The sequence below is a fragment of the Chinchilla lanigera genome, unplaced genomic scaffold (assembly GCF_000276665.1).
Source record: "Chinchilla lanigera isolate Chin_1 unplaced genomic scaffold, ChiLan1.0 scaffold00026, whole genome shotgun sequence".
Taxonomy (NCBI): domain Eukaryota; kingdom Metazoa; phylum Chordata; class Mammalia; order Rodentia; family Chinchillidae; genus Chinchilla; species Chinchilla lanigera.
Genome location: NW_004955427.1, coordinates 19,113,388 through 19,138,003, shown reverse-complemented (window position 1 = coordinate 19,138,003; position 24,616 = coordinate 19,113,388). Strand labels below are relative to the sequence as shown.

General features: G+C 47.1%; 2 protein-coding genes across 7 annotated transcripts in view; one reads left to right on the top strand and one right to left on the bottom strand.

Annotated features, from left to right (window-relative positions):
• The window catches only part of Tmem39a (transmembrane protein 39A), a 65,685-nt gene extending 46,312 nt beyond the window's left edge, over positions 1-19,373 (top strand). For all 5 annotated transcript variants that reach the window (XM_013515085.1, XM_013515087.1, XM_005386440.2 and 2 more), the window contains one exon: positions 19,229-19,373. In XM_013515085.1, coding sequence (XP_013370539.1) covers positions 19,229-19,270 — 42 coding nt within the window. In that variant the 3' untranslated portion in view covers positions 19,271-19,373. The remainder of the gene's footprint in view (positions 1-19,228) is intronic.
• The window catches only part of Arhgap31 (Rho GTPase activating protein 31), a 117,291-nt gene continuing 94,380 nt past the window's right edge, over positions 1,706-24,616 (bottom strand). The window contains exons 9-12 of one of the 2 annotated variants that reach the window (XM_005386442.2): positions 22,272-22,334; positions 19,430-20,005; positions 12,788-13,068; positions 1,706-8,911 (exon numbers count right to left, since the gene is read on the bottom strand). In XM_005386442.2, coding sequence (XP_005386499.1) covers positions 6,479-8,911; positions 12,788-13,068; positions 19,430-20,005; positions 22,272-22,334 — 3,353 coding nt within the window. In that variant the 3' untranslated portion in view covers positions 1,706-6,478. The remainder of the gene's footprint in view (positions 8,912-12,787; positions 13,069-19,429; positions 20,006-22,271; positions 22,335-24,616) is intronic. The other variant, XM_005386441.2, reaches the window with a different exon arrangement.

The following is a 24,616-nucleotide window of genomic DNA, read 5'->3' as shown; positions in this document are numbered from 1 at the left end:
AAGGCCTCATACCATGATTGTGTGGTTGTGTTTTAACCCAGGGACACAGCAGAGCAGGGAGGGTGGGGCTGAGTCCCAGACCTAGATGGTAGGTGTCCAGCAGGAGTGGCTTAGCTGCTGGCGGAGAGGGTAGTGAGTGGATGCCCCTTGGGGTCCACAAAGACTAAGGAAGGATGAAGTCTGATGAGATGCTGCCTACCAGGAGGAGTGGGCCAGGCATTGGTGGTCTTGCATAATTAGAAGGAATAAAGTAGCAGGAACTGACGGTTTTGAGAAAGGAGAATGGGAATTGAGCATCAAGAAGTTCAGGGCATGAGCAGCCTGATGTGTAACTAGAAGCAGATGATGAAAGCTGAGCAGAGGTACTGGGTGTGGCGCATGGCTCCAGTCCCTGCAATCTCGGAGGCCTTGACAGCAGGATCATAAGTTTGAGCCCAGCCTGGGCAACGTAGTGACTAAGACCCTGTCTCAAAGTAAAAGATGAAAAGGGCTGAGGATGTAGCTCATGGTGAAGGCCCTGCATTCAATCCACAGACAAAGGAAAACTGAACAACAAAAACTGAGCAGACATAAAGAGCTGTACACACTTACGGCAATATTGTTGGGTGGCTTTCCTTAAGAATAGGTTATCTGGAATGATGGTGAAGGTACAAGCGAGAAGGAAACAGGGAGCCTGGTACCAAAGACTAGGGAATCAGCTGGGCATGGTGGCACATGCCTCCAGTCCCAGTGCTCAGCAGGCTGAGGCAGGAGGAACACAGTGAGTTTGAGACTAGCCTGGGCTACATAGAAAGACCCGGTTTCAAAACAACAAACAAACAAAGCCAGAGTGAGGAAGCAAGATAGTAACTACATCATGGTCACAAACTTAAAATAGCTGGACCCATACATTTTGGTATCAGGTTTTTTTGATGACATGGAAAAAAGCCGTGTGCAGAAGCCAAAGTGAGAAACTGGGAGACTGTGTTCCAAAACTTTGTGAGTGTCATGTGGGAGAATGCAGCCTTTTTGTGCAGGAAAAGAAGGGTGTTCACAAGTTTTTCTTCCTTTTTATTTTTTTTTGTGAGACAGGGTCTCACTATGTAGTTCAGGCTGGCCTGTAACTTGTGATCATCCTGCCTCTGCCTCCCAAATGCTGGGATCATAGGCATGTGTCTGAAATCCAGGAAATGGCTACAGTTTTCAAATTAGAAACCATGTTGTATGATTGTCCTTCCTGAACCCTAAATCCCATTTAAAAAAATAACAAATGTCAGGATGACAAACGTATGCATCCGCTGCCCCTACCCCAGCATTGTTAACATAATCACTCAAACCAAGGAACAGTCCTCTACCCATTTCATTACTAGGAAAACCGAGTTCCGTCTGCATAGTGGATTTAGTGACTCCTTAAACTGTGCAGTTTTCAGAAGCAGTAGGTTTTTTCTTCTATTTTCCATTACAATATTACCAACTTATGGGTGTCTTGAATGACATGACTGTGGTTGTGACAGTAAGACAGGGTGTAAATATTTCACAATTATTAATGTAAAAGAAGAAAATTTTCTGAAACAAATCACCAGAATTTTTGCCAGACTTGAAATAACCAAAAAAATGGCATCAATCAGAGCAAAGTAAAAGTAGGAGTCTGAGACATATAATTTACTCTTCTGATTATTGATTTTGGTGGCCCCATGTCCTATAGCATTTAGATCCACCATAAGCATTATATTTCATATCATTTATTAGAGTACATTTTTGAAGCATAATAATTTTGTAATTACACTTAAATGTTTCTATGGATAGGTTTAATATTTATACTTTTTAATGAATAGAAAAACATTTTGATTATATCTTTGGAAACATTTGTAGAGCTTAAAAAACAGCTGCAATCCTGTGGCTTTCTAATAGACTTTTTGAAAAAAGTGCTTTACTTTGCAGAATTATAAGCCAGAAAGTAGAATGGCATTAAGTTAATGCAGAGCATTGTGATTCATCCAGTAAAACACATGGCCATGGACTGGTGGCTTCGTATTGCGAACTCCGCTCCCCTTCACCATCAGAGTAGTAGTCGCTGCATTGCTCATGTTACTCAGGGTCACTAAGTGTGCCAGTCTGTCTGTGTGGACCCGTTCTGTATGACCCAGACCAACACTGACCTCAGGCTGTCACCTGTCTAGCATCTTCCTCTCCTTTCCCTCTCTGGAAAGATAACTGCCTCTCCTGGCCTTAGTTTGCTAGGAAGAGTGTTGCTGAAGGACCTTCCTACTAGAAGTACCTAAAGTGATACTCTTGGCAGCACTTCAGCCCCAAGGCTCAGGCCTGTCAGACAGGACAGGCAGTGATGGAGTGTGGGTCCAGTTCATCCTGGTGGGAATCGGACATACTGGGACCTGCCATTCCAATCCCAGACCACGACTCTTCTGTTCTTAAGGAGCTCTTTAGGCAGGAACATGAGGCCTGGCAGACAAATGACTGCACTGCCCAGTTGGAGTCAGCTGTCATTATCCTGGGCTAACGGCTGTGTGAACGGTTCAGGTTATGACTTCATCAGCTGCCGAGTTAACTCGCTGACTCGCTGATGACAAAAGTCTCTCATCTTGCTCAATTCCAGTGTGGAAGTCTGATCCCATTGGGTTCATTTGCAGAGGTCCAACACAACTTCACAATCAAATGAATCAGGTCTCACAAAACCTTGGAACTACTTGTTCTCAGCTGCTTGCCACTACAGTTTTTAAAATCAAACTTAACACCTGGTCATCTCACTGGTATGTCAGTTGGATTTGCAATTGTGATTAACTTTATTATTTAAAATCAGTGGGTCACTTGAACAGTATTAACAGTTGCTTTGAAAGATGCCAGGGGCTAGCATGGTAGTGAATGCTTGTAATCTTAGAGCCTTGGAGGCTGAAGCAGGAAGATTGCAAGTTCAAGCCCAGATTGGGCATTTTAGCCGCAACAACAACAAAGAAGATCCCAGTTAATTTTTTCTCCTTTTTCCTTCTTTGGTAATTAATGATTCTCAACCCTGCTTCTAGTTGTTTATGGGCTATCTCACTTGTTCTTGTCCTTTTCCCTTTTTCGTTAGACTCTTCAAAAATTTAGGAGTACTAAGGTAACTGGTGCATCATTACTAAGCTTTTGGTGAATATTTGAGAGTGATTACTTTTACAATTTTATTGTCCCTAAACTCCAGAATTTTGATTTGGTCAGTATCTCAAATATTAGGGCTGACTGTTTTTATAAGGTTCTTGGTTAGGTCTCTTCATATTCCAAGTGAAACAGAAAAAAACCCAAATAACCTCTATTTGTCCATTTTTACAAGAAAAAAAATTGGCCCGAGAGAGCCATTTTACAAATAAATACGAGTTAGTATCTTCTTAAGCAACCATAAATACTGAAAGACAACATTAGCCTATGTGTGCATTTCACATCAACATTTAAAGTTAGCTGCCCCCATTCTGAGGACCCATCATTGGAGAGCTTTATTTTGCAGCCCTTGGTGGGGCATCAGGTAGATCCTCCAGCAACCAGTGGCCCTGGAGAGGAGCAAGCACTCTTAAGTCCTGTCTGGCCCTTCTCAGGGGCCTCATGTCTCAGAGTGCCAAGTGGTTGGCTAAATAGGTAATCCCAAGGCATGCAGGGAGGGCCGGGGATATAGCTCAACAGCACAAGCACCTGCCTGGCAAGCACAAGGTCCTGAGTTAGATTCCCAGTACCAAAAACAAAACGAAACAAAAAAATCCAAGGCATGTAGGGGAACAATTTAAGAGACAAGAGTTTTCTTTGCCATGGAATGGAATTTCAGCGCCAGGCGAGCCAACCCCCAGGAAGTCTGTGAACATATGTGACAGCTGACAGGCTGCAATATCATCAAAGGAGAGGGCCATACTTGAGCAGCAGGACTGGGAGGTGAGCTGGCCTCCCAGAACCTCTAGAGTTAAGGGCTTGGAGAGCCTGGAGCAGGGACTATCTCTAGACAGCTGTCACTGGGCCACACGATGACATCACAGACCTACACACCAGGAGGGGATGCCGTAGACAGAAGGTGTGGGTCTACGGAAATGTGGCCATCTTACAGACCCACATAGGCTCCTCAACCCTGAGAAGTGAAGTCACTTGTTAGTATGGTTTTGTTGTTTTTTAGACAAGGTCTTCTCTCCCTATGTAGTTCAAGCTGGTCTTGAACTCATGGCAGTTCTCCTGCCTCAGCCTCCCAAGTGCTGGGATTACAGGCTTGTGCCGCCATGCCCACCTCCTTACATGTTAATATGTTAAGGGTCTATCCCCAAATAAAAGTATGTCCTATAAGTGTTACAAATAAAAATTTACAATATTCATAGAGTAGTTTTTAAAAAATATTCCATTTCTTGGCTCAGCATCCTGATGGTTGGCAAAGTGCAGTTCTTCCCACCTCTCACATTATAACTGGAACATACTCCTTATCTAAGTATACATGCCACAAATGCACAGAGACTGACATAAAACTTCTCTGCTCCACTTTCTGATAAGGCAGGAAGGTGCTTTTGAAATCTCTGATCATGGCCTTTCTCATCCCTCACCATTCTATTTCTTTACCTAGCTTGCCTAGGGAAAACGTTACGTACTGGGGCTCTTCTTGTGGGCTGACCTCCTAGGGCTGTTGGTCCGATGTCTTGTTCGCCCAGTGAGAAAGCAGAGACACTCGCCAGGGGCCTCTTAACTGCTCCCCGTGCTTGGGCACCTCAGCGCTCTCCAGGCAGAAGTGCTCAGCTGGCCTGCCAACTACCCCTGCCACAGACGCGGGCTTCACAGGTATAGAAAAAGATCTCAAGGCCGCAAGGCTTTTTATCAGAGAGGGAAGAGAAGGACCAGAGGAGGAGGGACAGAGAAAGGGAGGGAAGAAGGGCAGGGAGGGCAGAGAGAGAAAGAGCTACCGCAGAGCATCAGCTTCCAGCTTCACACTGGAGGAGACAACTTGAGCTCAGCCCCTGCCCAGCTCAGCATGGCCTTGGTCTTGAGGTCTGCCTGCGGTACTGTGGGCCCCTAGAAAAATACCTGCAATGGCCAAACTTGCAAACAGAGTTTGTCCAGGCTTGACCCTCAAGAGTTGCCCTATGAAGCCTTTTTTGGAGACAGCACCAAAAATCTGCCAGTGGGTATATTAGTCCTCTCTCCATCTAATAAGGAGAGAACAACTGGAAGTTGTAAATAAGTGAAAGAAATCAGATTCATTTATTGCTTCCGCTTGTAAAGAGCACATTTGAATGCCTGGCGTGGGTGGCATATGAGGGGAATTGGCAGAAGGGACAGGAGAGCCTTAAATTTGCTCTTGAGAAAGGAAGGAACCAGGCCAGGGATTTAGCTCAGTGGCACAGCGCCTGGCTGGCAAGTGCAAGGTCCTGAGTTCGATTTCTGGTCCCAAAAAAGAAGGAACCCACTGGCTAAGATGAACAGACTGTTTTCAAGGAGGGTAGCTCCATGGGAAGGAAAGTGATCCCTGCTCTGCTGGGCTTTTCCCTGCCTTCCTTCCTGTGCTGCTGCACCCAGGGTGGAAGAGGCATGAAGCGGAACTAGAAGTGTTCTCTGCCAATATCCCCGATTTGAACACAGTAAGTACGCAGTGTACTCACACCTTTGTGTGAGGCTTTTCTCTGAGGACACCCAGTTCCTGGGCTCTGATCTTGTTAAGAAACCAAATACCTTCCCCTCACTACTGCATGCCCACACAAAGCATCCCAACACTGCACTAAGGTAATCCTCAGCTTAGGCCCCGCTCTGCCCAGATTGTAGATTCATCAATGCAAGTTCAGTGCAGTGGCAGATGGAGTCTCAAGTTAATGAAAGCCAGAGGAGAAAGTCTTCATGGACTGTGCTAGGGTCGGGGCTTGCTCTTGAGTACAGACACGTTTTCTGTGCTGCTGCAGAGATTCCTGTTGGGCAGACCTGCAGGGACTCCAGGGGAAGCACACGGGTAAGTTCTCCTCCTGTGATAGCGAAGTGCACATTCACTTGCATTTCCAAATTTGCTTCTATTTTGGATAGTATACAGCTTATTAAAAGTTGATTTAAAAGAACACATGCTTTGAAGAGTGTTACAAAGCACGAAGTAAAGAGAAAGCTTTCAAATCTCAATCACAACATTGTCTGACAGGCAGAGGATTCTGCTTTCCTTCTAAGGACACTATCACAGCCAGCTCCTAGCAGCAACAGAGGTTAGGGGAGTCAGGCAGCTCACAAGCCCCAAACTTCACTCGAGGCATGCATTCCACTCCCCTCCCTTCCCTGACCTTTCCCATTTGCTGACAGACTTCTCTAAATGTCACCTTTCGGTCTTTCCTTGACTACTCTTCTGGCAAATGCAATATTAATGAATGGTCGAAAGGTTGAATTAAAAAGAAACCAGAGGCCAAAACAAGCCCATATTTAGACAGCCTATTCCTGGAAAGTGGCAAGTTGGCCCATGATGAAGTCCAGGTGAATCACGACAATTTCGCAGACCCCAGCAGGTGCACTGCTGTCATTCTATTTGCCTCCCACTTCTCCCATCTAGAATCACCGATCTCCGCTGAGGCTGGTAAAAACAGCTGGTTGAGGTCTCTAGTCTTTGGCCATTCTTAGGGATGGTCATCTTATTCCTAAGTGTGACCCCCTCTGCTGTGACCCATGTGTTTTCTGCCAACTCCCCACAGAGAAGGCCAGGGGAAACTGTCTGAGTGGGACTTCTGATGGGGGACAGCAGGACCTTGGGATCTGTCACAGTGGACGAAGGGGGCAGGTGGTCCATGACGGGGAAAGGAGGACTGAATAAGATGAGGCTCTGAGGTCTTCCTGGCCTTGCCCTGTGGAAAGGCTTAGAACCTCCAGATGGCCGCTCGAGTTTCGAAGAAAGCAGGTTGTCCCCAGATGGCTCTGTCTCTGATGTGTGCTTTCTGCACTGCACCGTTGCGTCCTGGGTGGGGACCAGGTTAGGCAAGCCCGGTTCTGGAGAAGGGAAGGGGTCCTCACACATGCAGGATGCAGTGAGGTCCATCTGTGAGGACTTATCGACTCCTGTGTCTTGCTTTGGTTTCTCCTCCCTGGGGCTGTCTAGGGGAGAGGAAGACTCATCTCTGGCAGGGTTCTGAGAGGCTCCACTAGCAGAGCTGGGTGGTTCTTGAGTCCCCTCCAGAGGCTGAGCCCCGCTCTCCCCTGCGCTCTGAGAGGGTAGAGGCTGTGGGATCTGCGTGTATTGAATCTTGGGCGTGATGACTGGGACTGCCTTGGCCTGACACATTTTGATCATGAAGGAGGTTCTCACAGCTGACACACTCACAGGAGCTGAGTTACGGCGGCGGCCTGTCACAGCATGAGCAATCACGTCCAGGTCCTGGGTGTCCTGGGAGCAAACCCTCCAGGGGTCTGCTTTGCAGTGAGATGAGGTCATCCAGGTGACCTTGGGGTCTTCCGGCTCAGAGAGCTGCATTCCAGGTGAACTAAATGAGGCCCCATTCCCAAGGCGGAAGAGATCGGCAATAGGAACAGCAGAGTCCAAGTTGAGGGAAGAAGGCCTGTTTTTCCCTTTGGAAGGCCCACAGTCAGGGTTCTTCTGCTGTAACTGTGGGGGGTGCTCTATGGATGAGGTGCTGCTCTGCACAGCGGGGGACTCCTCCTTGCTGCTGTCTAACCCAGCAACATCACCTTGCTTAACCTCTGGGTTGCTGTGTCCCAAGTGTAGCCCCAACTCCTTTCTCTCTGCCAGACTGACAGGGCTGGTTCCTGCTGGTTTGGGTTGTACATCAGTTGGTCCTCTCTGGCTGGGAAGAACCTCTGCTCCTTTCAAGCTAGAGAAGTCTCTGAAGGGCCTCAGGGCTTTCTCATCCAATCCAATCAGCTCTCTCCTGGCTGCTGGAGACTGCAGAGAGTCAAAATTCTTCTCTGTTTTGAGATTAGCACAGCTGCTAGAGGAGGGAGTGTGGAGAGGCCACTGGCAGGTGGAAATGGAGCTCTTGCTGTCCAGGGAGTGGCTCTGGTGAAGGCCGGGCCTGGGGGTCAGCCTCCGCTCCAGTCGGTGGCTCTGGGGATTCTGCATCCGGGACTCCTGCACTTCCTTCAGGGTGGGAGAGTGAAGGGGACTGGTTACCCACTGGGGCTCCTCCCAGGGCTCCACCATCTCCAGGCCATGCTGAACAACATCTGTCACAGTGTCATCTTCGTCACAGTCTGAAGGCTCTTGTACTGAATGGGCCCCATCTCCCTCTCCTGGTGGAGAAATCTCATCCTTTGTTGGGCTTGAGACACCAGGGCCTTTTGCCTCAGGAGCAGCTTTCTTTGAATCTTGCTCTTCACTTTGTTTCAGAGCTGCCTTGTCTCCCTGATGGGCTCTGGAGATGCCAGGGTTGTCTGTGGACTTCAGCTGCTCTACATAGAGACTGATGCTCAGATTCCCGCAGGGATGTTCTCTCTCAGGGCTCCCACTTGACTGCAGGATTTGAGGAGCCTCCTCCAGAGGAGTCGGAGGGGGAGGAGCAGGCGGGAGCAAGGATGAGAGATTCCCTAGGCCTGCTACCTCTGTTCTAGCCCGTGGAGACACATCGAGGGGAACTATATCCAGATGAGCCAGACTGGCGCGGTCTAGGCGCAGGCCCTGCTCCTGCTTATATTTATGGAGACTGCAGTTTGGCTCTAGCTTCTCCCTACTGACTTCCATGGCGGCCCCCTGTGTGTCATGATTGGTTGAGTCCCTAGTCCATGCCTCTAGAGGGGCAGAAACTGAAGTGGGGGTGGAGCCACAAGACAAGTTCCCAGGAGCCTCTGGAGAAGGACAGGATGCTGGGCTGGGCTCCAGAGCTGCCTGAGCTGGGCTGATCTGAGCAGGGGGCTGTGACAAGGACAGCTCCTCTTCCGATTCGATGATTTTCAGTTCCTGTTGAATCTCGGGCCAGAAAAGGGGGCTGGTCAGTTCATCGTCATCCTGAAAAACATCATGAAACTGATTACCGTAGAACCAAGGACTCTAGACACTGACATTTGCCCTGTTGCCAGGCAGAGTGAAGGGGCCACTAAGAAAGGATGCAGTGTCACTAACACCTGTGGATATCCAATTCTTTCATCTTGTTTACTTTTCCCAAGACCCTAGGAGATGAACACTATTATCATTTTATAGATTAGGAGGCCTAGGTTCAAATAAGCTAACAATTTACCTAAATCATATAGCACAAAACCAGGATTGAAATCCAGCCCTGTCTATACCAGAACACAAACATTTAATCTCTGTGCAATGTTGCCTTATTGGAGAAACAAAAACTCTGATTTTATTTAACCCCAGGTTTACTAGAAAGCACACAAGAATGAAGTTCTAGTGGAACAAAAATGTTAACACTTACCCTAAGTCCTGCTTTCCAAGTAAATAAATGTAGTTCCTTTGTTTATTACAGATATGCGTGAGAAATGCATATTCTGTATGTGTTATGGTTGGAATGTAAGGTATTCCCTAAATGCTCATGTGTTCAGAGGATGGGCTTTTGGGAGTGACTGGATCATGAGGGCTTGGGCCCCTGTGTAGGTTAATCTATCGATGGGTTTATAGTTGATGGCTGTAATAGAAGGTGATGACATGGCGTGGGGCCTAGTTGAACTGAAGGCCCTATGTCATGTGAGTACGATGACCTTGTAGACTGTATCTTGACCCTGGCCCTTTTCTCTCTGGCTCTTTCCCTCATTCTCTGCTTTCTGGCTGCCATGAGGTGAGCAGCTCTTCTCCACCCAACTCTTCTGCCATGACGTTTCTGCCTTACCACAGACCTAGAAGCAACAAAGCCAAGCGACCATGGACTGAACCCTCTGCAACTGTGAATCAAAATAAATCTTTGCTCCTTTGTTTTTCTCAAGTATTTGATCCCAGTGATAAAAATCTGACCATCATAATATGTGAAGTTCTTAAGTACATATTAGAATGAAAGCAAATATAACACCAGCAAAATCCTGCATTCCTATTACCCAGGGATACCCACTGTTAGCCTGACTGGGGTATATGAGGGGTTCTTTCTGTAGTTGTTGAAGTGTTTCGTGCTTCAGCTCGTTTGCTGTCTGTTTTTCTCTTCAAGTCTAGCTTCCCTCTGTCCTCAACTCCTCCCTTTCCCTCCACAAAGGCTAAAGTTACAGAGAGGAAAACAATGAAGGGAGGCCTGGCCAGTGCCAGGAAAACAAATCTCGGTTTCCTTCACTCCTTGTCTGGAGGCCTAATTCGGCCCCATGGGAGACGGAGCTCAGGGGAGCACCTCTGTCTGTGGTGGTTCAGGCCCTCTGAGAAGTCTGATCTGCTGCCACCCTCTCCTCACTTCTCACCTGGCTCTAATCACGTGCTGTTTCACATTCCAGTGCCTCCCACGCTTGTCTTACCTCCAGGGCACCATAGGCTCCTGGAAGTCAGGGCTTCTGGTGATTCCCCTTTAATTCCTCAAGGCCAAATGGTGCCTGGTAGACAGTAACTAGCTGCTCAATAGAGAGTCTGAAATTGGTGTATTTTTATTAAAGTTACTTCTTTCAGATAACTCTCCTGGATTACTCAGTCTGACTCTACTGTACTACATTATTTTGCCTGCTAGACTGGGTAAGAAGTTTTTTCTTGTCTCTCCTTTCTTCAACATCTACATTCATTAATCCCTAAGACGTCCATGAATTTAAATGACTAAATGACCTCCAAGTTCCCCTCCATTCTGCTCCCTGCCATCTCAGTATATGGATCACAATAGAAATTTGGCCAAATCAAAGACCTAGAATTTGTCTTGTCCCTTCATCCTTGCTTCATACTCAATCCTTCACCAAGGCCTCTTCATTCTACCTCCTAAACATCCCTTGAATCCTTCCACTCTACCCCCATGGCCCTTGCCGTAGTCTAAACTACCATCGTCCCTCACAGCAGCTCCTAGCTGGCATCCCTGCCCACTCTCTTGTCCTTCTCCAAGATATTTCCTGCACAGAGCTGTGACCCTTTAAGGACAAAATTTTGAATATATCATAGGCTTTTCCACTGCCCTTAGTTGAGCCCCAGCCCTTTCCATACAGTCCCACCTGATGTAATGCCTGCTTCTACTGGAGCAGCACTTTCTCCAGCCAGCTCTCCTGGCTTTGTTCCCATCCATGAATATTTCAGGCTTTTTCCCACCCGAGACTTATGGTGCATCTTGTTCTTTACCCCCCCCCATTCCTTTTTTTTTTTTTTAGCAAGTTATCAACCTAAGTATCTATTCTTCAGAGAAGTCGTCGTTTAGTCAACTTTTTGTTGCTGGAACTAAATACCTGACATGCACAAAATAGAGGAGAGGTTTAATTTTGCTGCCGGTTTAGAGGCTTCAGGCGATAGCTGGCTTGCTCTAAGGGGGAACTTCATGGTGAAGGAGCAGCTGCTTACCTCAAGCCAGCCAGGAAGCAAAGAGAGCGAGGGAGAGCCAGAGAGAGCAGAAAGGGGCTAGGGACCAGATGTAGTTCCCAGGCACCACATGGAACCACTGAGACATACTCAACAGTGTGCTCTACTAATCCAGTTGTCAATCACGATGAATCATCCTGGCCCTTTGACACTCTTCTTCCCTCTGATTGTGTTAGGTCTTCCCATAATGTATGCTCGCCACATTCCATGCTTCCACTGCACCCTGGAAAGTACCTGTTCAGTGACCTTTCCCTACTAGGCTGTCAGCCCTAAGGAAGTACGGATGGTGACAGTCTTGTCCACTGCACTGATCCTAGTGCTCAACATAGTGGCACAAAGTGGGTATTGGACACACTTTGTTGTTGTTGTTTGTTGTTATTTTGAGACAGAGTCTGGCTATGTAGCCCAGGCTGGCCTTGAACTTGCAGTCCTTCTGTTTTTGCTTCCTAGGTGCTGGGTGTACAGCCATGTACAACCACACTCGGCTTAACACATGTTTTAAATGAAACAGTGGATGCATTTACCTGTTCTGTGAGTCCAGCCTAGTTCTTCCAGCACTAACTTTACCTGCTTCTCAGAACAATGCCATTCATTCTTGGTCCTTACCATAAGAGTGCAATCCCCACAAAAATCTCTGCATCCTTTCTACAAATGCAACCATGTCTTGTAGGATTCCTCCTTCAGTCCTCCTGGCCACTAGGGGGCCCCAGCTCTGCCCTAACTCCCAGCATATGCTTCTGTAATACATGTTCTTGAAGCAAGTTAAAAGGTAACGAGCTTCCCTTTCCCCTTTGGCATACTCTTGCTTACAGAATCAACTTCCAAAAGTAGGACTCCTCCCTGGGTATTCCCAGGAAACCCCCCTACACCTTCTTATGTAAGAGCAGCTCATAAAATCCTTCTTGGAAAATTCCAGCTCTAAAGAGGACAAGGTTCCATCAGCTCTTGCCTGGTCTTTTAATGTTTCCAGGAGTCACAGGAAGAAGGGGTGGACCCTGGAAATCTCCTAGACTTTAGAAGGAAGCCTAGACAAGCACCCATCCAGAATGTCTGGGAGAAGAGGGCAGGATCTAATGATGATCATCATATTAGTCCTAGGCTAAGACAAGCAAGTTTTGTGTGGCTACTGGCATTGAATAGCAGGCATTACAGCCCAAGGAACATCACTGGCTTATGGTGGCCCTAGGTCAGAAACAGAGTTGAATTGGTCCTGAGGGATTTGAACTTGATGGTTCCTTTCTATCACTGGGCTCCTGAAAAGCTCACTGCAAAAAAAAAAAAAAGAAATTCTAGGTTTGATTAGAAGAGACTCTAAGTTCCTTTGGCAGAAACCAATTCTTTTAAATCTACTTTAAATTGGACCAAGATCTCCCAGGAAAGAGAAGACTGCACATGGCTGGAGCAGACAGTCCTTCTTACCATCTCACGTAGAAACACTGCTTCAGCTCTGGCCCCAGGGCTCTCTGGAGGAGCAGCGGCCCCCACCAGGCCGGCCCCTTGTTCCTCCTCCTCCGCCTTCTCCAGTTTTGTGCTCTTCTCTGATTCCCTTGAATGTTGAGAGGCCAGGTCAGGTTCTGAGGTTTTCTTCTCCTCCAGTTGGGCAACTGGCTCCAGGGAAAGACTTTGGCTGCATCCCACCATCACCTGGCCATCAGGATGGGGTGAGGCATCCTCAGAAGTGGCATTCTTAGCAACGGGGGCTGCAAGAGGGTGGCAGTGATCAGTTCAAGGACTTCACTGTCAGAGGTTGTTCCTAGCACCGTCGCCACCCTGCCTCCTGGCCCTGCCTTACAAGGGCAATGAATTCTCCCAACTCACTGCCCCTCACGGTCGGTATCCTCTTCTCCCCACAATGTCTTGGTCTCAGGTCCCAGAGTCCCAGACCATCAGAGAAGGGGTGAGCTGGAAGATCATCTAATCCAGCAGTTCTCTACCATTTTACTCCTCCCCACCCAGGGAACACTGGCAGTGTCTGAGCTATTTTTGGTTGTCACCGTGTTGGGGGAGGTAAGGGCAACTACTGGCATCTTCAGCTTAGAAGCCAAGGACGCTACTAAATAAATACCCCCCAGTGACACCTCCGCTACCACTGCCAGCAAAAACCATCCAGCCCAAAGTGTCAGTAGTGTCAAAGTTAGAAAATCCTGCCCTGCCCAGCCTTTCACTTCACAAATAAATATTCTGGCCCTAAGAAGTCAAGCTTAGTGCCCAGAACCACAAAAACCTGCTCTTTGTACCAAGCTGCAGAGAGATCTTATGGTTGACGGCTTCTCCGGGTCATCAACTCAATTCAGGCATAGTGGAAGTGACCAAGCTCCGGTCTTAAACACCTACTAACACAGGAAGAAGGAGGCGGACCTCAAATCAGGCCACTTCTGCCTTGCACAAGAAAAGGCTGCAGAAGAAAGACTAAGCAAAATGCCCAGACAATACTTAGCACACAGCAGGTCCTCAACAAATGTCATCATTTACAAGAGCATTAAAGTAAGCTTCCTTTCAAATTCTAGTTTCTCAATGAATCTTTTCATCTTAGGACAGTGGCATCGTGGGAATACTCTTTGCAGGGCCAGAAGAGGATGAAGTAGATAAGAGGTGAAGCACACAGCTTGGGATATGATGTATGGTGTGAGCTCAGAAAAGTCAGTGATCTAAGAACGAACTCTGCCCTTTGCCATTAGTTAATCTGGCGACTTAGTCCCTAGGTGTTCACCACGATGCCTGCCTGCTGCAGCTTGGTCAGCCCTAGTGACGGCATCTTGATGTGTGAATTAACAGTGCTTTGGAATTAACTGTAATGCCATTTTCTTTTACCCATTCTTAGTAGGTTTATTTTCTGAAAAAAAAATTTTGTGGTTCTGAGGAATGAACTCAGGGCATTGCGCATGTTAGACAAGCACTCTACCCACTAAGCTGCATTCCTAGCCTCTTCTTACTTTTTTATATCGACACAGGGTCTCACTAGGTGGCCTTACACCTGTGGTCCTCATGCCTCAGCCTCCTGAGTAGCTGCGATTACAGGTTTATGCCACCGTGCCTGGCTAATTTAATCTCCAAATGTGTAAAACATTTACAGAGTTCAAAAGTTAAAATTATATAAAAAGGCATTCTTTAAGCCTTCATTCTTGTTGCTTCTATCCTATTCCACATTCCCACTGTCCTTTCCACATGATCGCTTTCATTTGTTTTTTAGTGCATTTACTTTTGCATATTTATAGGCATTGCTAATGTTTTATTTCCTACTCATTACACAAAATATAGCATATGATATATGTTACTTATTTTGCATTTTTTCAGTGAAGGGATCTTGAAGTCCATGCCCTACGAGTCTAAAAGGAGACTGGTTATTCTTTAGGGTGTGCCCCGCTTTGGGATCCCCTCAAAGCAGACCCTGAGACAAGGTCAGGGCAGCAGGCAGCTTTTTGGAAGGAGGTACTGGAAGGAGGAGTGAGGAGGTGAGACGGAGGTGGAGGGAAAGTCATACCAAGTACGTTGCTGAACTGGTTGCCACCCAAGCTACCGTGACTATCCCTGGGTGGCCACGCCCCACAACCACCCCTCGGAAGAATGTGAGATTGGGTCATTCATCCACTGATTCCTGGCCCATGTTGATTGAGAGTGACCCAGTTGATTTTCTGTCCTCTCAGGGGACCCCAGCAAGGGCTGAGTAAGATTCTGCCTGAAAGAAAACCCTCAGGCAGAAAACCAGAAACACCAGGTAGACACTGGAGAGACAACGCCTCCCACCTTCCGTAAGCAGGGAAATGGCCCCCACAGAGGCACAGCCGTGGGAGGGAAGGTGGGCCTTTGTGTTGTGTCTAGCCGTCAACACCCTCATGCTCATGCATGGCTCTGGACTTGTGCGACTATTTATTCAGGGTAAATTCTTGGAAGTGAGACCCTTGGGGTAAGGGCAAATGCATCAGTAATTTTTAAAAGACACTTTAAGCTTCTCCCTAGGTGTACCAGTTGCCAGTATCCCTTTTTGTAGCACGCAGGTCTTCTGCTCATTGACTGTGACCCTTTACACAGCCTCTGGTGTGAGGAGGAGGGAAGGGCTGCCCTAAAGGCGAGCCTGCTCTTCTCCCTTGCTCCCTCACTGCCAGGGCGGGCAAGGCCCTCTTCACTCTGGTTGGCCGCAGGGCGGCTCTTCTCCTACCACACCCCTGCAAGGCCTGCACGCCTCTGCTGTGGTCCTCCCTAGGATCTGAATGGAATCCTTTGGGGACACACCTGATGCCACCTCTTTGGAGCCTTCCTCTCCCCTGCAGCAGCACAGGTCATGTTATTACCTGTGTGGGCTGCATCCCTGGGCCACCTCTTTTCCTATGTTCTCGGTTCCATCTCAGGGTTTGTTCCTCAGGACAGAGTCAGTATCTATCTCTGGAAACTGCCTGCTAAGGACCTAGGGCTCCAACCAATTTCCACTGATTGACAGATAGGGTGGGCGATTCCAAGGTACTGCAGAAAGGGTTCCCAGCACGAGGTGAGTGAGCCTGGAGACAGAGGGTCCCTCAGTATCCAGCCTCTTCTTTGCGTGGATCCAGAACCCCCCTCACTGCCCAAGTTTCACCTGGGCATGTGGCTGTCCGGCTGGTAACAACCCTTTTTATCCCCTCTTGAAGGCAGATGCACCTGTGGAAGACAAGTGCTGGCAGTGGGGTGGTGCGGAAGTGATGCGTGCAATTTCGGGGTTGTATCTGTGAGTGTAGGCTGCGTGGCTTGCTTCTCTTTTCCCGTGGCTGGGAATCTGGGTGTTTGGGTACTGAATCCAGTGGGACCAACGCAGACAAGGACAATTCTGTTAGGCACAGGTGAAGGTATTGGGCAAGTGTATACCCAGGTGGCCAAATTTTATGAAGTAATCTATAATGGCATAAAGATCCTCTAATCACCATGGGAAAAAGATGTATCAAAACAAATGGAAGGTGGTGTATGGCACTGCAGTTAAATAAATCATGTAAAGCACCCTATTGTGAGTTATGTTCTACTTCTGAATTCTTTGACTTCATGAATCAAGGCTCAGAAAATACTGTGAAAGCATTTGTTTTTGTTTGCTTCAGTAAAAGATGAAACAACTCCCAATATCTACTAGGGCAGTTGTGGATTTTCATTTGTCACGTTTCCATAAAACTATATGGTTACTCTCATTTTCCAATAATGAGCATTTCTAGGAGGGGAGGCAGAGTTCTTGTAGCTTTTAAACCAGCCCATATCTCTCCCTTCCTTTGCAAAAGGAGGAGTTTGTGACGCTTTCATCTCCCAGCTGAGGGTAGCTGGGCACAGCCTTGAATCAGGTAAAAATCAGATGATGAATTACTACAGTGACACTGATTAATCCTTTAATTTGAGACAATTGATAATCTAATCATTACCACTTCACTTAAACTGCAATACTTATATCTCTTATCCTTCAGGTCACATTGAAATTTCACCTATTTTGACCCAAAGTGGAAAAATTCCCTTGATCATAGTGACTAAAAAAATTTTTTTTTTTTTTTTTGGTTTTTCTCTGGTACCGGGTACCGAACTCACGACCTTGCACATGCCAGGCAGGCGCTTTTGCCGCTGAGCTAAATCCCCAGCCCCAGTGACTAAAAATTTTAATAGGGTAATCTGGAAAATTGTCTTCATTTTTTTTTCTTTTGCCCACTGCTGTTCTATAAAGAAAGAAAAATATTTCATTAATGAAGGTGAAGTTCTCTATTTGGAAGGATGATGGAGGGAGAGAAGAAATCTGAGTTGGCCTAACCTCGTCAGAGGGAAGGCCGAGAGCCCCGCTGTCCTGGCACCTTCCAGCGAGTGTCTCCCTCCAGCTCTTGTCCCAGACCTGCGTGGCTGCTGCATAAGGTTCCTTATTCACCCTACTGCCTCCACAGGCAGGAAGGCAGGCCGGAGTCTGCATTACTGTCTTTCCCAGGCCAACTTTAATGTAGACTCGATATTCTTATTTAAAGAGAGAAAGATAGAAGGGAGGCTATCTCCACAAGAGTGGGGCCCAACACCCTCTGTTTTGGAGAGAATAACCAAGCTTTTGGAAGCCCTGTGTTCCTCCTCTTTCCCTTGTCCTGCTTTGTCCAAGGACCCTTTTCCAGACAGGACATCACTCAGGGTCCCTGAGTTTTGGCTTATCTGTGGCCCCATCACGAAGGCAAAGGTGAGGAAGAGACAGCTAATACTTACAGAGCATTTGCAGTGAGCCAGACCACAGGCAGGTACTTATGGACATTCTCTCATGCAGACCGTGCCCTGGGCTTTGAGATAGGACCTTCCCCTGCTCTGTAGATGGGAGAAAGGCTCCGAGATAGCAAACAATCACCCGCCGCCACACTGCCAAAAGGTGTTAAAGCTGGGATCCGCAATAGCCCAGTTGACGTACAAACCCTACACACTTTCTGCGAGGTTCAGCTGCCTGTCAGCCCAAAGTGCCATTTCTCATTGTCTGCACAGAAAAATCCTACCCATCTATGAAGATGCAGCCTGAATATCACCTCCTGTAAATTTTTCTGGAACTCTCCTGGGAGCATTGCCTCTCCCTCCTTCAGTCTTTCATATACTTCAGATACCTAAGTCCTTCCTCCCTCAATCCAAAAAGCAGGAGGAGGCTCCTGTGGTTTCCACAGCTGACCCTGTGCTGAACATCAATGCAGTTCCAGTCTCCCCTCCTAGTTCTGACTCCCTGGGGAAAAGGGATCAAGTATCAACAGTCTTTCCACAACCTTTCCACAACTCCACAACCTGTAGTGAGCATGCCAGGGGAGTGTGCCAGAGTGCTTACAAGTGTAGATTTGTTGTTGTTGTTATTTGTCTTTTTGAGACAGTCTCCCTATGCAGTTCAGGCTGGCCTTGAGCTCACTTTGTAGCCCAGGCTGGTCTCGAACTCACAAGCATCCTCCTGCCTCAGCCTCCCGAGTGCTGGGATTGCAGGCATGTGCCACCATGCCTGGCGATTTGGTTTTTTTTTTTAAATCTGCATTATAATTCTTGTTTTTACCACGTCCTTCCTAAGAATTTTTTGGCAATTTACATATTCCTCTCTAAGCAAGTGGGGATAACAATACTTTATGGGATTGTTGGGAGGAGAACTGAAGTAATATGCATAGAACACTTAGGACATGACTGACAGCAAAGTACTGAAGGCACTGAAATACAAAGATACTGCAAAAAGTTAGCAAGTATCAGTTAAAACAGAAACCTTCCTAATTCACAACAACACGTGTTCATTGGACTGTCAGCCATCCTTTCTGTTGGGGTTCTGCCTATTTCCATTTTTGGTGGCTCAGGTAGGGGTGGTGATCAAAGAGCCCTTCATTACTCCAGACACAACCCAGAGACTCAGGCCTGGCCCATCCTACTACCCTATAGCCTGGCAACAGGGGTTGGGCCAAGGCTGGACATGTGACTCAAGCACAGCCAGTCAGAGTCCTTACTGCATATGAGGTAAAAGAAGGAGAAGAGAGGGGCTGGGGATTTAGCTCAGCGGCAAAAGCGCCTGCCTGGCAAGCGCAAGGTCGTGAGTTCAGTTCCCGGTACCGGAGAAAAAACCAAAAAAAAAAAAAAAAAAAACAGAAGAGAGACGCCCTATCCCATTGCTAGGATTGCTAACCATGCTCTTCTGCAGACAGGAGGTAGAAATGAGGGTGATGTGTGAGTCTGGAAGGGCTGAATCTTCAGTTCCAGCCCTGTAGCTCTACATTCCACTCTGCAATCTTTTCCTCCTGCCTACTATGAGCAAATAAAATAATATTTATTAAGTACTAACTGTATATCATATACTGTTTATACATGTATTAACTAATTTAATAATCCTAGCAAACTTATGGAAAAGGTGTGATTATTAACATAATTGTTTCCATTTTACAGGTTAAGAAACAGAGGCACAAGGTGGTTATGTTAACTTGCTGAAGATCATACAGCTGAAGGGCAGAGCTTGGATTTGTACTGAGTCTGGCTGTGGTGCCCCCAGTCCTAACCACTTCACTAAACTGTCTTGCAAACTCAGAAGCAAGTTCAAGTCTGGTTTCTCTCTCTTACTATAGAAAAAACCTTGTCCCCTTCCTTTACCTGTAGAAGTCTCAGGTCCCAGTGTCTTCTCCTCCTCGGGCCAGCTTCCACTCTCTGAACCCTGGAAGGAAAACTCTTCTAGGCTGGAGAGGGACTGCAGCTCCTTGGGGGGTGTTCTGCACGGGGTGCTGTTGGTGCTGATCACTGCGGACACTCGGAGGGGCACGGACACCGCAAAGGGCTCGGAGATATTGAGTGCCTTGCGCTGATGATGCGGTGAGGGCTCCGTCTGGAAAAGGCTGCTGCTGAAGACAGATTTTCCAGGGCTGTCGCTTGAGGTGTAGAACATCCCCAGCATCTTTGGGGCCGTTTGCTCAATTTCAGGATCCTCGATTGGTCGGAACACCTTCAGCTGCTCTGGCGGGGCCCGGACCTGAGCGCCCTGGAGTTGGCTTTGGTCACCCCTCATGTCAAAGCCCCCCTCGGCCCCTGCAGGCATCCCTTCCTGGCCCCATTCACCCTCCTGCTTGCTGAGGTCACAGGAGCTGCTAGTGCTGGTCGAGTGCAATTTCGTAGCTGGAATGAAAAATCCACCAGTAGTGACTGTTCGACCGAAATTTCCTTTGGTTTCCTTTCCTAGTGAAAAAGAACAGGCACATTGGTCACGACCGAGGCTTGCACATGGCGCGGGCCTCCGGGAAGGGCACGCGCGGGGCATCTGAGTGCTGGGAAGGTGCAGCACTCTCATGAGCGCAGGGGCCGCCTATGCAGACGGGTGGTAGCACTGGGTTGACAAAGGAGAAAGCATTTTCTCGTGTGCACAGATTTTGGCCACTGCTGTTGTGCTGTGTGAGTTTTAACGGCTGTGGGGAGAGCACCTACCAGGTATTAAATGTAGATGGCGAAAAACACGGACAGATGGGAGATCACAGAATGACACTTGCTCACAGTGAAGGCGACAAAAAGAGCAAAATAACAGAACCTTGTTTCATTTTAAAACCTTAAAACCTACTGTTGTATGTGTTCTCTGTCAGGTAGATCCAGACAGGGTTTGATGTCCCACCAAGGAAACCAGTGCTATTCTCACTTAGACCTTTTCTTCATTTTCCCTTACTTCACCCTGTTGATGCAGAGAATGAGAAACTAGGAATGTGAATTAACTAGCTGTGAGAAAGAAAGCATGGCAGCGAGGAGCAGGTCTCTGACTGACTTAGAAGCGAAGGCAAAGAGGAGAGACCTCTGTATGGGAATAAGCAAGCTGAAAGATGACATGTAAGTTGCCAGCAACCAGGCAGCATCTTCCGTAGCATCTTACATAACACCATATATAAAATGCTTTGTGATCATTTCCTTTAACATATGAGGAAGCTGAGACAGAATCCAGATAACCCACCCAGCATCCATGTAAGTCACAGATACCAGATCTTGGCATATTAAAGAACTCTCCTAAGAGGCTTCACAACCAAAGCAAATGGATGAATATAAATGAGAGAAAAATGCTGAAAAAGTATCGAGACAGCTTAAAAGGATCGCACTGAGTATTTTACAGGTTTAGAAATGCTTTTAAAAATTTTTCACTAGTACATGTTTGCAGCACATAATTTTTAAAAAGTTGTTCTAAATATTTCCTGTGTTGTCTCAGATTACCTCATTTATCAAAGAGAAAAATGTCATGTATTTAAGGGATGAGAAAGCCATAGAATAAATATACAAGGGGGGATCAAAACATATAGTGAATGTTACAAATGAGAAAAGAAGTTATTACAGTAAAAGATACTCTGCCACTTTTCCCCCCTCAAAATACTCTTCCAGGCTTTGAACATAGTGTCCTGTTTTTCTTGCCACTTCCTTACGTAGTTCTGGAGGTCTGGAAGTCCTTTTTCATGAATGTCTTGATGAGGTTTAATTAGAAATACAGTGAATGCCGTGGCTAAGTGCCATCCAATCAGAAGACAGGCTCATGAAAACTTTGTGGAGTGTCATCACCCACCTTGTTCACTGGATCTGGCTTCGTGTGACTTCTGGCCCTTCCCCAAAGTCAACATGACCAAGAAAGGTAAACATTTTGATTTGATTCAGGACATCCAAGTGCCAGGATGGTGTAATTAAAGACACTCATGGAGAAGGAATTCCGGAACTGCTTCAGAAAGCAGCAAGAGTGATGGGATAAGTTTGTTTGGAGCAAGTGGGAGTATTCTGAAAAGGACTAGTGACAATATGATGTATACTGTCATCACTTTTTAATATTTAAAGGTCACCGTAGTTTTTGATCACACCTTGTAAGAGAGTTCAAACAGTTTGCATTCAGGGAACCCCTTTGCCTTGTAACTTGTTGGTTGCTTAACAGATGTTTAACAGGAAGAGAGAGGTGCAGACAAGTCAGCCATTAACGCTAGGGTTGTGAGTACAAATGTCTTGTGGGTTGTTCTGGTGACTTGGCTACAGCCTGTGCAGCAGCGCACACGTCCACTCTAACAAAGGAAATGTGTACCAACTGCTCACCCAGGTGCCGAAACAGGGTTTACGGATAAATAAAAACTCCGAGGTAAGTGAGGAAGACCACGAGGTAGAAACCAGTGTTTGGCTCTTTCTGCCAAGCTTCCTCTACTTAGTCTGCAGCTGCTGCTATTTTACCTGGCTCGGGTTTCAATGAAAAGGAACCCTGGTTCCTGGCTGTGGTTAGAAGGCGGGAGACAGACGAAGGCTCTTGATGCCTGGCTGGAGGCAGAGTAGGGAGGTTACGGCAAGAGCTATGAGAAACCCTCAGTGTGGGGGAGGCCTGGGGAGAAATCGGGGCTGGGTGATCGCGTGCCATCGTGACTGCGGATGCACAGCCGGCAAGTGTGGGGTGAGCTCCGGTCCCCCAGTTGTAGTGCCCAGTGCAGAAACTATAAAGCCTCACCTTCCACAGGCACTGAACAGAGCGAGTCCATGCTCTTAGCTGGCCGGATAGTAGCCTTTTCCACTAAAGACAAAAGAAAAAATATCCCTGATGAATGCATATTAAGAGTTAGCATTCAGAATAATAGGTCAGGCTATAAGCACACAAGAGAAATTTCTTCAGAAAAGTTTTTCAAGCATTTATAATGTATCCCTTTCAAAACATTCATATCCTCTCTCTCTCTTTCTCTCTCTCTCTCTCTCATTCTCTCATTCTCTTACTCTCTCTCCCCCTTTCTATCTCTGTCTTGCTGCATAGCCCAGCCTGGCCTTTAACTCAGGATCTTCCTGCCTCAGTCTCCTGAGTGCTGGGAAGATTACACATACATATGCATCACAGCATCCCGCTGTTCCTGCATTCTTAAAGGGTGTGACCTTTTAAAAACAGGGCAATCATACATCAAGGCTTTATCAAAATTTTAGATAAAGGTAGATTTCAATTTTGTTCAATAGCCATAAGTAATTGAGGAGTCTTGAGCCTAATTTTTTTTTAAAAAGTTAAAACATTTGTTTGTCTTTTGGAGACAGGGTTTCACTATGCAGTTCAGGCTGGCCTTGAACTCACTTTGTGTCTCAGGCTTGCCTCAAAGCCCAGTTTAACTGTATAAAAAATATTTAAGGGTGAGTCCATGGGGCCCCATGCATGTGAGAGCAAGATTTGTGGCTACAGCCATCTACCAGTGCTCAGGAATTAGGTACAACAGGTGGGAGGGCCTTGGGAAGCCAGAATCCTCTTTCTCCCCATGTCTGTACATTGCTGCTCCTTGAAGTGTGTAGCTGGCCATTTGTCCAACGATCTCACTCACCAGCCTCACCCTGCTCCAGATCCCAAGCAAACCAAACCTATTTTGAGTACCTGCTGTGCATATGGAACAGTCTATGCACCCTTGTAACCTGCTATAGAGGGGTTTTGGAAAAGAATACACCCTATTCCGGGCATAGTAATAGTTGGACACTGCTATGCTCTGAGTGTGTCCCCCAAACACTCATACACCGGGACTTTAAATCCTCAAGACGTCGGTGTGGGAAGTGGGACCTGGTGGGAGGTGTCTGGGTCATGGGGATGGGGGCCTGATGACTGGATTAGTGCATTCTCGAAGAAAGTGCTTAGCTATCATAATAGTTTGGCTCCCTTTTATCTCTTCTGCACTTTTCTGCTTTCATTCCATTTCTACCATAAGCTGATGCAATATGAGGCTTTCACCAGAAGCCAAGTGAATGCCAGGGCCATAGTCCTGGACTTCTTGGCCTCCAGAACTGTGATCCAAAATAAACCTCTGTTTTTCATAAATCACCTGCCTCACAACTCTGTTGTAGCGACAGAAAACAGAGTAGGACAGGCACGTTCACAAACATCATCTCTTTTCAGAGAGCTGGACAGGCTTGGGGGTAGTTTCTCTAGGCCCCGCTTGCTAGGAGGAGAAAGAAGGCAACTGAAGCCTGGCAGAGCCCAGCACTAACACCACTAAGGTAACTCTGGGTTCACACAGATCTGAACCCCAACTGGCCACTGGGGCTATGTGACCTCAACTGAACGGCTTACTTTCTTTAAATATCAGTTTTCTTACATGTAAAAGGAGGAAAATAGAGCTGATGTGCAGACTAAATGAGAAATGACTCTGAAGTCATCATATGTCCCAGCCTGGAACAGACAAATACTCAGGAAGAGGCAATGTTGTTGATTATTGCTGCTGCTATTCACAATCCACCAGGGCTCAGCAACAAAGAGAGAGATGGAGATGGTTCGACAAGAAGCAGTTTGAGCTGGCCCTAACCCAAGGTGGGCCGTAACTCACACTTGTGTTTGACTGTCCTTTGAAGTCCCCCACCATCTTTCTCCTTGTTCCAAACTCTGTTCCTCCTCGGGAGCTCTCGCCCTCCCGCTGGCCTCTTCAGCCTGAGATTCTCTCTGACTGCGGCAGCCCTGGGAGGGCGCTGTCATCTTCCCTCCAGCCCTCAGCAATGGGAGCGCTCAGTCTCAGCCGCCTTACTTCCAGGAGCTGCGGGAGTTCTTAACCTTAGGAGAGCTGCTGTTTCTATGAGTTTAGAAACTAATTTATTGTCTAAAACTGCCTGGCTGGCGTCCATTCATCTGTACATTCCGAGATGTGCTTTGCTTTAGTTTTCCAGGAGCTGCATTTTGGACCTTCTCTGGTTTCCACATTGACCTGGAGGGGCCAGGATGAGGTGACCCTGAGTGTCCCAGAGGGGAACAGCTCTCCCTGTGGGGCATGACTGTCCACCTTTGGTGTTGGATCCTTTTTCTTTCTCTCTCTCCCCCTCCTTCCTTTTCTTTCTTTCTTTTTC